General features: G+C 28.2%; 1 protein-coding gene across 10 annotated transcripts in view; it reads right to left on the bottom strand.

The window, feature by feature from the left end:
• LOC107168075 (uncharacterized) overlaps nt 1-12,398 on the bottom strand; it is a 64,820-nt gene that overhangs the window by 9,620 nt on the left and 42,802 nt on the right. For all 10 annotated transcript variants that reach the window (XM_089222567.1, XM_089222563.1, XM_089222566.1 and 7 more), the window contains 3 exons: nt 11,730-11,840; nt 11,556-11,654; nt 6,768-6,889 (listed from right to left, as the gene is read on the bottom strand). In XM_089222567.1, coding sequence (XP_089078693.1) covers nt 6,768-6,889; nt 11,556-11,654; nt 11,730-11,840 — 332 coding nt within the window. The remainder of the gene's footprint in view (nt 1-6,767; nt 6,890-11,555; nt 11,655-11,729; nt 11,841-12,398) is intronic.

A 12,398-nucleotide genomic window follows, 5' to 3' on the forward strand; every position in this document is an offset into this window, starting at 1 on the left:
TACACAATTTTTATACAGATATAATAACCACTTCAATCTTACTAAGATGTGTTTGGACTTAGATTTATAGACTATATATATATATTAATTTACATACTGCAATAGTTTTGTACATGAGTAATTTTAATGTATTTTGAACCGTTTGACTGTTATAAATAAAAAAAACAATAATAAACGGTTTTTGTCAGATTTTTTGAGCTTTTACTTATTTTTTACATAAAATTATAACTATGCCGGTAATAAATTGTATAATAATGTCAAAAGTGACATTTTTGAAATCGTCATAAAATTTTCTATCTAATATAATAAATGTTAAATGTTTTTTGGTTGAAAAAAAAAGTTATAGCCCAATGTTTAGTGATTTTCGTAAAATATTATAAAACGATTGAACTTCAAGTTCCCAGGGGCACGGCAAAAAATTGAACAATTGATTTCAAACTTTGCAGTTAATATTGAATCGGGTATTGACAAAAAATAAGAGGGTGCCACAAAAAAAAATTTAAATATTTATTTTTAAGGGCCACCCTAGGCCTACATAGAGACTTAATAAAAATAAATATATATATATAGGTATATGTTACCGGAAATGTTGACATTTAGGAAATGATGACAATTCCTAATAGCGGAAGGAAATGATATCATTGTCTAGTTCATGTTATCATTTCCTAACGATATTAGGCAAAGATGCCATTTATATTTTTCTTAGATATTTTAATTTAATCTGTCACAATTATTAATTACGCTGCTATTATACTAATAAATGATTAATGATCAATAATTAATAAAAAATTCAATACCTAAATATTTTTTTTTAATCACTTTATTAAATTCACTTCGCATTTTATTCAAATCCATTTTAACGAAATACGTACTGCACTAAGAAGATAGGCATACACTACTAAGCGGACCGTGTTGTATGAACAGGTAGGGACACTTTTAATAAAACACGTAAATGGTACGTTAAACATAATATTATGCGATACCTATGTGATAGCCATATTTTCCAATCAACCATTTTAACGATATCAGTCATTAGCCACCTGATATTTTTTTATAGAGCACGGACAATATTGACAGTAATGACAGTATAATAGTTTTTAGCATCTCACCGTTCCGAGTTAGTTAATAGTTATCGTTATAATAGCTTTAAATTGTAAGGCCACATCACCTGCAACATCATAATCGCCAATGCTTTCGTGTAAGAAACCGATACGTGATAATTAGGGCTCGAATGTTTATGCACTTAAAAATACTTTAATATAAATAAATAAAATTATAAAATATGAATTTTAAACTGTCATCATTTCTTAAATTGTCAACATTTCCGGAACATATATAATATACAATTATCTGTGTTTAGTGATATATTGACATTTGTTTAGACGCGCTCTACCGATGAATTATTATATCAGAACCTTCAAGATTTTAATTTTTTTGGTAGGAAATTATTTCCCATTGCCCTATGGTGTGTTTACATTTTGAAAATATCTGCCTCACCCATCATACGGTTCACGAGCCGCCATTGATACTACCTTCCAACTTCCAATATATTTTAAAACACATCTAACTTTTTTGAATAAAAACTAATTAATAATAAACATTATTATCAAAAGATATAGAATCATTCAATTATCCAACTACACAATTTGTCAGCATTTAGTATTAATATATTTCAATCAAATACAGTCGAGTAAGAGATATCACAACATGGTGGATATTAAGCTAAATAATATGATATATGATTCAAATTCTACGCAAACGAAGTTACGGGCGGATGCTATAATTAATATGGCAAAACAGCGTTTGCTGCGTCAGCTATATAGTATACAGAGAAGTTATGAACAATTGAAATAAATATAATATCAAGAAAGCCAATCAAATTTTTTAAGTGTTGAACATGTTTATCACATAACTGTTACTGGTAAGTGCATCGGCAACGCCGGGCGGAACATCAAGCAGAACCATAATAAATATTTTGTAAAAAATGTTATACTCATACAAATTATAAATATGGCTATATTATCGTAAACTTATGTATATTTACAATAATAAACGATTTCGTAATGTAATTTATTAGCTTTTTATTTGAAATTATTATTATTATTAAAACAACTATTTTCCAAGTGTGCATCAAATCTATCTGATTGTCATATATTACCATTTTTTAATGGAAACGAAGTGCACAGGGTCAGTTAGTTTGTAATTAAACAAAATTATATTTATCATATTATAACATACAGAAATACAAACATGAATTTATTGTATCATAGAAAGTAAAAATTCTGATGACAACATTAAATAATCGTACAAGCGTACAACTTTCGAAAAACTAAGTAAAAAAAATCAAAAAAGACTCAACATTTTTGGTTAATTCATCGTTTATACCTGGCTAGATATGATCAAAACTTTCCGTGACAAATTTCCGTGGATTTTCCCTATCTTAATCTCAATAAAAGATTTTTAACACAGTCATTTAAAATACAGGACTAAAAGTATATTCAATCATAATATTTTCTCGCACTTCTAGCTTTGTAAAGGTGAAACAATTGCTAATTTCTTATTTTACAATACTAAATAGTATAATCAATAGCAACCATATAATACACAAAAATATATTTAATATTTAATTCAATTCAGTAGTTTTTGAGTATATAATCTACACACATATATTTGGTTTTAAGATATTATAGTTTCTTTATTCGGGGCCATAAGCGCGACAATTTGATGCATGCTTGTACCTGATCTATCTGAGTAATCGATGCAACCATTTAGTAACAAAACAAAGTTTCAATTTTCACCGTGAATCTCAAGATTCCTGTTTGGCCCCCTCTTTAAAATTCAAATATAGTTTAATCCTTTCTTGTTGCACTTTTAGATTATTTTCCATTAGAACGACCACTATTTCAAATATCAAGTTTGTAAGTTTTATATCCTGACACTAATAATGTATATTACAATTTGATTTTGCCTGATAAATGGCGCCACTATTGTTTTCTTACAACCACTTATTTGACCCCTTTAGGTGTCGAATTTTCAAAATTCCTTTCATATGGCAGGTTAAAAATATGAGAAGAATCTCTAATCTAAATCTCAAGTTCGTACGTTGCGTAGTTTTCGAGTTACAGTGATCAGTGACTAAGTGGTATTTGGATTTTATGTGAATTGAAGATAATAAGAAATATATAATGATAAGCAACCATCACTAATAGCAAAAATTCCCATCGTAAAATTCAAAATGTCTGTATGAGCATATTCCGAGGTTGGGCCTATCACTTTTTAACTTGACGTATCTTCTAAATATAGGTCTAATATACCTCTGTACCAAATTTCGTCACGATCGGTCCAGCCGTTTAGGAATGCATAAAGGACAAACAGACAAAAATCTATTAATATATATATATATATATACTAGCCGACCCGTCACAGCTTCGCCCGTGATTGGTTGTTTATTTTGCCTTCGGACCATGATATGTAGAATTTTTTATTCAAATATTATTGTTTATTGTGATCGGCTAGTAAATATAAAAAACGGTTTCTAGCGTTATAAATGATAAAAATAAATACTGATAAAAAAAGAAATAATTTATGGTTGATAAAGATTTATTAAAGAAAATTTATTAAAGATTTATTAAAATTTATTAAAGAAAAAAAAAGAATTAAAATATGAATTTTATAAGACTTCTGAGTATATGATGTTTTTTGTTATATTTCCTGTTGAAATTAAAATCATAAGATGATTCGGGTCTCCAGTTCGAGAAAATGCCACGTATAATTGCCCATGTGAAAAGCACTCTGTACGAAGATCTACGCCAACGTACTTGAATGTTTGGCCTTGTGCTTTGTTTATGGTAATGGCAAAAGAAACTTTAACCGGGAATTGAAGCCGTTTGAAAGAAAACGGCAAGTCAGAGGGAATCATGGGAATTCTTGGAATAAATGCAATTTCTCCTTTCGCTTTCCTTTTTATTCCTGGCCAACCTGGAACATCTTTTCCCCGTCTTCTCTTTAACCAGCCTCTGCTATTATCCCAGGTGTAATAAGAAGGAACTTCATGATAGAACAGTGTTTTCGCAAAATCATCATGTGAACACAGTTCAAAAAATGCAGTTAGTGTGAATAATTAACTTAAAGTTTTGCAACTCATCAAAAGACCTCGACTCCAGATTAGATCTAAAGCTCTGTATGAGGTGATTATTTTCCCGCAAAACTGTTTGCAATGATTCAATGAGACCTCTTTTCATATTTGGAATCATATTTGTTCGAATAGATATTTGATCCGACTCTGACATAAAATATATTTGTAAAAATTTAGCATTATTTCCAATTTCGGGTAATAAACTACCTATTAAATGATGCACTTGACCCTGAATTTTAAAAGAGGGCATGAAGTTCCCTTCACTTATTTCGTTTGCTCCAAACGATGTCATTTGAAACATAGTGTTATACCGTCTAGAATTATCAAAGAAATGTTTTGATAGAGGGTGAGAATTATCAATTAAACTTTTAATTAGGTCTGGAAGATCCTCAAATTGGTGTAAAACAACTTTACCGTCAGCGCAGCAAAGTCCATGGGTTCCATCTTTCCATTTTTTTGCATGGCACTTAGGACATAATATAGTCATTCGTCCAATTTGAAGCGCTTTAATATTTAAATAATCAATCTCGGATTGATAATTAAACGCTGATTTCATACAAAAAGCGTTACGTTGCTCCTGAGCACGTGTTTGAGAACGTTCTGGTGTGTTATTTTGTTGCCTTCTGTTATACATTCGAGATGCATTGGCAGTTCTTCTGCTAATGCGTGCTCTTTGCGCTCTCGGCATGATAATGAATTGGCCACTTACTCAAAATTTGGGTAAGAAAAAAAGGTAAAAAAACTAAGTACAAATTATGCCAGTGTGCTGATGCCAGTGACTGATGTTCTCTTAGATTGTTTACTATAATGTAATATTACAAAAACTTTAGCCACAGCAACGCGTGGCCGGGTCGGCTAGTAATATTATAATATACAAACATGCCCGATAAACCAATAGCAACCACTATATAATACACTACTTATTATTATTTTAATCTGCAACAATAAACTAAATTTTTTATAATTTAGTTTGTTTTTTTCTAGACAGATGGCGCCACTGTTCTATTTTTGACATACAGATTTCCTATCAACCATAAATCTTTATCAACCATAAATTATTTCTTTTTTATCAGTATTTATTTTTATCATTTATAACGCTAGAAACCGTTTTTTATATTTACTAGCCGATCACAATAAACAATAATATTTGAATAAAAAATTCTACATATCATGGTCCGAAGGCAAAATAAACAACCAATCACGGGCGAAGCTGTGACGGGTCGGCTAGTAGTAACTATATGTCATACAATAAGTTAACCATATGTTTCCATTTTATATAAGAACAACTCATCCTCTTTGGATCTGCAACCTATAGAACCGTAACAACTAAAAATATTTAGTATATTTTTTGGCCGAAAGAGGGCGCCACTACTTTGATTCTGTTTTTGATTTTGTATGAACTTTATACTTTTTTTTTATTGACAAAAGTGTTACTATAACCTTCAGCGGAGTGTCGGGTTTCAGCCAAAAAAAATTTCAACTAAATCGGTTCAGTAGTTTTCTCGGTTAGCGCGGTCTAAGAAAAACCCTTACAATTTTATATAATAGTATAGATAGATATAGATTGATAAGGAAAAAAACGAAATAGCTCAGCTGCCGCTATGAGGTTGGTCACACTTAGAAACTCTTGGAAGAATCTGCAGTTTCTTCCAGGAGTTCCTTATAGGTAGGTGACACCCGGTGGAGAACGATTTTCGTTTTATTATATAAGAGATTGGCTACAACCAATTATTATAAATATTTATATTGATGTTAATCTGCTGAATGATTTTACGCTTGTACAATACTATTTTTTCCCCGTGAAATTTAGGGATAAGTGCCTGATAAACTATAATTCTAAGATCTGATAGCACGATTATAGATAGAACTATTTATAGCCGTGTCTAAATAGTGTAATTTAAGTGTTAAACTTGAACTCAATAATATATCATTACATACAAAAATTCAAAAATGGTTTTGGCTATCATCCTATATTACTAAGTATATTTTTCGATATATTTAAATTGCTATCATATTAATTTATTTCATTATTAGTAATACGGCAAGTTTTCAGAAAAAATTGAGTTTATTATATTATTAATTCTTAATTGTTATAATAGTATATTTTTATATCATAATATATTATTATTATTAACATTTGAGTCATTACCAACTTACCATAGAACGGACTGAATAAGTTATATATATATAAGCAATAGCATACTAAAGTCAGTGGCGGATTTGAGGGGGGTCGACGTGACGAATATCCTTTCCTAGGACTTTTGTTTTTATTTGAATTATAGCGCCATATAGTAAAATGAACATGAAATTGTAAGTCATAACTATAACTTCAAACTTATAAATAAATGATACAAAAAAGGTACTTATTTTTTTTAAATAAGAAAATCGGAAAAGTGTATTCAGTTACGTTTATGTTAGTACCTATCAATTTATGATATCAATTCGCCCCATCCTCAAATGATCTTCAGATCCACTACTGAGTAAAGTAATATAGTAATTAGTAACATAGTAATAATAATGTACGAACCTACATTTGACAATTTATTTATACACAATTGTATTAAAAATCGAAAGAGCCGTGTACTCAAAAGGTTGTAAACCCCTATTACAAACTATTGTCATATAAACTCACTTCATTGTTCTTCTTGCCATTCTTAGATCGTTTTACAACATCATTTTTCTTATCCTTGTTGATGAGTGGCTTACTCATCAACGATATGGCTTCATTAGCTTTTACCTTTGCAGCTCTTGAATCTAAACAAATAAATACTAGTATAGTTTCTGACGATAAATATTTATACAGTGTGATTCACCAAGTATGCTCACCCCCTTTTTTCTTTAATAATGAAGTTATTCAAAATATAACTTTTGAAATCTTTAGGTATACTGAGAGATCATGTTTTAAAATTCTTGATATTTTTTGTACTAGTTAAGAAGTGTCCCGTGTCGATACGATTTTTTGTTTTTCAAATGAAGACCCCAATTTTTTAATGTAAATTATTTAGCGAATATTGTTTGAAGAATTTTGATGTATTGAAATCAAAATTCTAATGAGTATTTTATGAGTTATATAACTTTGTGTTCTAAGGATAAAAGATCCATGGTTTAGGAGTAGAAGATATGTGGCGTATGGTAGATTTGAAAATATTAACCATTAATAATCTATCAACAAAAATAATTTTTAAAAACAACTAAGTATCATAAATACTAGTTGTCTAGTTCTAATAGTACGTGTATTTTATACTTATGCAAACGATTTTTAAGGATCATTTTTTTTTTAGTACAAACATTTTAATACTAGGAAACTACTCGTTAAAATTTTTATTTCAATACAACAAAATTCTCAAAAAAATATCCGCTAAACAATTTACATTAAAAAATCAATATTACTGTTCTTATTAAATTCTCTTCTGTTCAAATCTGTTTAAAATCAAAAGTTCGTATCACCACAGGATACTCCTTAAGTTTTTAAGTACAAAACATCCCAAGAATTTGAAAATATAGTCTTTGAGTAAAAATCAGATTTTGAATAACTTCATTATTAAAGAAAAAAGGGTGAGCATGCTTGGTGAATTAACCGGTATATAATATATATTATTGTTTTTATGGATAATATATACATTTAGTGAATTAATTTATTGTATTTTTACAGATTGAAAATATTCAGAAAAAAAATAGAATTTGAACAAGGTTAAGTTTCCATTTTATCACCGTAAGTTGTAACTTTTGCCAATTAATAAAGAAAAGCAACTTTAAATTTAACTTACATTATTCTATTTAAATTAATGGTTAAAAAAAATCCCAATCTTATAAATAAATAAATATTTTCCATTTCAATATTTCTACATATTGGATATGCAGGCGCGTAAACAAGGGTGATTTTAGGGGTTCATACCCGCTTTGAAATTTCAGGAGAAATATTAAATATATTTTTATAGAGTGAAAGTGGTTGTTATCAATAAGGAAGATTAATATATCGGTAGTTTTATTGATAGCATTAAAAGTTTTAATTTAGAGTTACCACGAAACTCGAATTGCCATCGTAATATGAATTACATTTTCGTTTAGTGCACGATCAAATTGTATAATCTTATTTTAAGGTTAGATTATATAAATATGAAAAAATATAACCTGACCCACTTGACCCCACTTCCTAAAAAAAATACATAATTTTTGAGTTCGTGCCTGTAAATATGATAACACTAAACAAAAAATCAGGGGGATTGTTACGAATGATTAAAGTGATAGTCATATAATTGTGATTTGAGAAATACAAATTGAACAACAACCTACATAACAGACACTATCATATAATAACACATATCACTATCTAAGTATCAACTATCCAGTATTACTTGGTGGTATAATTTGTAATTCAAATGTATATCTTAAATCATGGTTGGTTGTGCTAACTACTAATTATAACTTAAATAGACTAAATCTTACATTATTATATCAGCACAAGATAAAAAGAAAGGAATTCTCCTCAAACAGCTTTATAATATCTGTCAAATATAATTCAGCTAAACAGTATTGCCACAAATACCTAGCCCTTATTTTAAAGTTTATTTTGGTTCATTGCTATGCTATACGTATAAAAATAAATATAACAATTCATATAAAATTAAAGATAATTTATTTTAAACTTTCAACAACATAACTGAACATCACTGATGTTATAGTGCACATTTTTTTTAACTCGAAAAAATCACATGTTAATTCATTAATAATAATTCAGATTTTTGGAATTTTTAAATACACTTGAAGACTATTTTTCAAACCATTAATTTTTTTATACCACTTAAGAATGATCCTATGATAATACACACTTCAGTTTTTCAAACAGGAGCATCTCTTTTTCATTTTGAATAATAAGCAAATTTTATTTGGAGAATTTTGATGTATCTAAATCAAAATTAAAGCTAGCAGTTATTGAATTATGTGATTTTATGTTTTAAGGATAATATGTCTATGGTAATGGCTAAGGAGTAAAATAGATAGGGACTTCGATGATTTGAAAAAGTTAGCAATTACTATTTATTTATCAATATAAATAATTTGTAAAAATGATCAAAGTATCACAAATACTATAAATACTATAGTACGGCCAGTGAAACTAAGCGGATGACCGTGACGCGCCTGGTAGAAAATTTCCGGCATGATATACCTTATACGATAATACAGTATATGATGTAACCTTAAATTTAAATATAATATATAACCTTAAAATATACACAAAATTCTTAATAAAACAGCTGAAACACAGCTGCATCAGCTATTAATTTAATAAATAATACTTTTAAAACTTCTAGTTGACATAAAAATTTTGTCTGGTTCGCTAGAACCTTCTCTTTCGCTGGCGGTACTTTACATCTAACATAGTAACATTACGTATATTTTTTAGTTTTATAAAACAATTTTTAAAGATTATTACTATTATTTTCAGTAAAAAAAGGTAGGTACTCATTTGAAAAATAGAAGTTTGTATCGCTAAAGGATACTCTCTCTTTAAGTAGTACAACCAATATCAAAAAATTGAAAATACAGTCTTTTAGTTTAGTTATAAATTCTAAAAATCAGAATTTGAATAAATGTACTATTTAAGGGAAAAATTAGAATAAAGATGCTTAAAAAATCACCCAATATACTACTAATAATACTTATTAATTTACCGAGAGAAATTTGGGTTGATACCAAATTAAAATAAAAATAAATTTGGGTCGTTCGAACAATAAAGCTATAAGAAAATTTTGTTGCAAGTTCAATGGTAATTATAGTAATAATGATGATAATAATCATTTTGATGCTAACGATCATTTAGTTCAACTAAGTGTTCCATGGCGTCAAAGTCTAATGTCAGCATTTACTTACAATGAATTGATTGAATATAAAATTAATTCTTACGTTACTATCGGAAATATGATTTCAAGATATAAGTATTTTTGTGCATTAAAATGGTCCAATGAATCTCCAAATTTTTCTGTTCAGGTGGGATATTTTTTTTTTGGAAAATATTTCATATCTACCTGAACCAATAATATCTTAAAAAGATTTGAAATGTTTTGAAAATAAGTATAAAACAAGTATAGAAAATGCTAGCATAAACATTCAGTGAAAAATTTATGTTTCTTCCGCAATTTGTTTTAAAGTCACACTATTAACTAAAATCGATTTTCTCAAAAATTAATTTTGAGTAAAAATTCCCGTTTTTCTTAATTTTTTTTTTTTTGTTTTGTATTTCTCGAGGCTTTTGAAAACTACTGAGAATTTAAAAATTCGACCTCCTCAAAGCACAAACTAGATTCACTTTCCAACTGGAAAAGCTACTGAAGTTGATAATCGAAGCATTATTTTGACGAATTATCGTGTACACAAACACAAAAAAACAAAACCAAATAAAAAATACACATCATTGTAAAATCATCAAAACATTAATCGCTCCTCTCAAAATCTTAAATGCAACAGCTAAACGAATACAAATTGAAACCTATCCACTAAATTTTAAATAGTGTTTAATGTCTGTGAATTATTTTATGACGAAACGCTTGGCGTTTAAAGATGCACAGGATGCTGAATTTTTCAGACATTATTGAATTAAGAAGTGCTAGAAATTTAAAGGTAATCAGAAACAATTATAATTAACCACTAAGAGGTATAGGCTACCTACAAACATCAACAAAAACAATGGGGAAAAGATAGAGAATTACCAGAGCAACGACTTCAAATCTTTCGGAGTTTACTTATGTCATGGGCTGTGGATTTGGTTTTACCACAGTAAAAATAACTGTAATTATTATCTGTGAAACGGCTTTCTGAACTAATATGACATTCACATTTAATGACTATTTCTTCATCATAACATTCATAACAATATAAGTGGTACATGGCTTTTGATTATAGTCGTACAGACAAAAAATAAATAGATGAATAACAATAATGTTTCTAACAATTTGTATATAATATAAGGATTGATGAAAGAGATCTAGGACCTGGTGTAGCACAGAGTTTGGTGAAAATAACTTATGTTTTACGCATTTAACATGGTCTAGAGCAGTGTTTCTCAACCTTTTTGATGTCACGGAACACCAAATAATATTTTATTTTTTCTTGCGGAACCACTTTGAAAATTATCTTTAGAGTACCGGCTTTGGCTGACTCCCTTTTGCGATTTTAAACTTTCGCTGAATCCGTAAGTGACCTTCACGGAACACAGGTTAAGAAACACTGGTCTAGAGTCTCTAGCTCTCCCCCTCCAACCAGACACGCATATAAACAAAATGTAAATCAGTAAATAGTAGCCAATGCTTAAAAGACCAACAAAGAAAAAAAAATGTAAAATAGATTATGACTAACAATTTATTAAATCATTTAATAATACTAAGCATATAAATATTAATTGATCAATTTATAGCACACTTACATAGTTTTTCATATCCAAAAGCTTCAAAAATACCACGGTCTACATCATCAAAAGGTTTATTTTTAGAAATTTTTCTGTTTTTAACATAGTGATCATCGTCTGTCAACAAATAAAATATATTTTAATCAATAAATATATAAATAAAAAAAAGTATTAATGTAATATTAAAATAACCATCTGTAGTATGTGCATCATCATCAGATTCTATTTGATTATTTGACAATGCTACTGAATTTGATGAACTTGCACTTCCACATGACCAATTTCCATTATTTAATTTGGGAACTAAAACATGAAAGAAACAATTTAAAAAAATATACATTTTTACTAACATATAATCATCTCCAGTATAAAAATATTGCATAAAATTAGCACAGAATTACTTGATACTTTTATAGTAATTTAACCAGGTTTTCCTGGTAGGGAATAACATTAAAGAAAAATCATTATAAATCATAATAATCATTAATTATTAAACATTAAACATTAATGTCTAACATTTTTCTTGGTTAAGCACCTGCTCAACAAATAAATAAAAAGTATACTTTACGTTTAATTCTACTAAATAATTACATTAAAAATGGTTTTATAAATAAAACAAAGTTTCAAATTAAAATATACAAATATAACACAAAAACCCTATATGTATGTATAAAAATAATAAAATAAAATACAAATAGTATAATTAAATATATTTTCAATGTCATACTTTTTTGTTGTATCATAAACTACACACTATAAAGTAGGTAACAATAACCATAATGTATAAATAATATACCATAATATTATGTTCACATCTACATATGCGAGTGAATATATTTATATATATTATATATATATGTA

Source organism: Diuraphis noxia, unplaced genomic scaffold (assembly GCF_037042655.1).
Source record: "Diuraphis noxia isolate RWA-SAM2 unplaced genomic scaffold, SU_Dnox_SAM2 contig0003, whole genome shotgun sequence".
In the NCBI taxonomy this organism is placed as follows: domain Eukaryota; kingdom Metazoa; phylum Arthropoda; class Insecta; order Hemiptera; family Aphididae; genus Diuraphis; species Diuraphis noxia.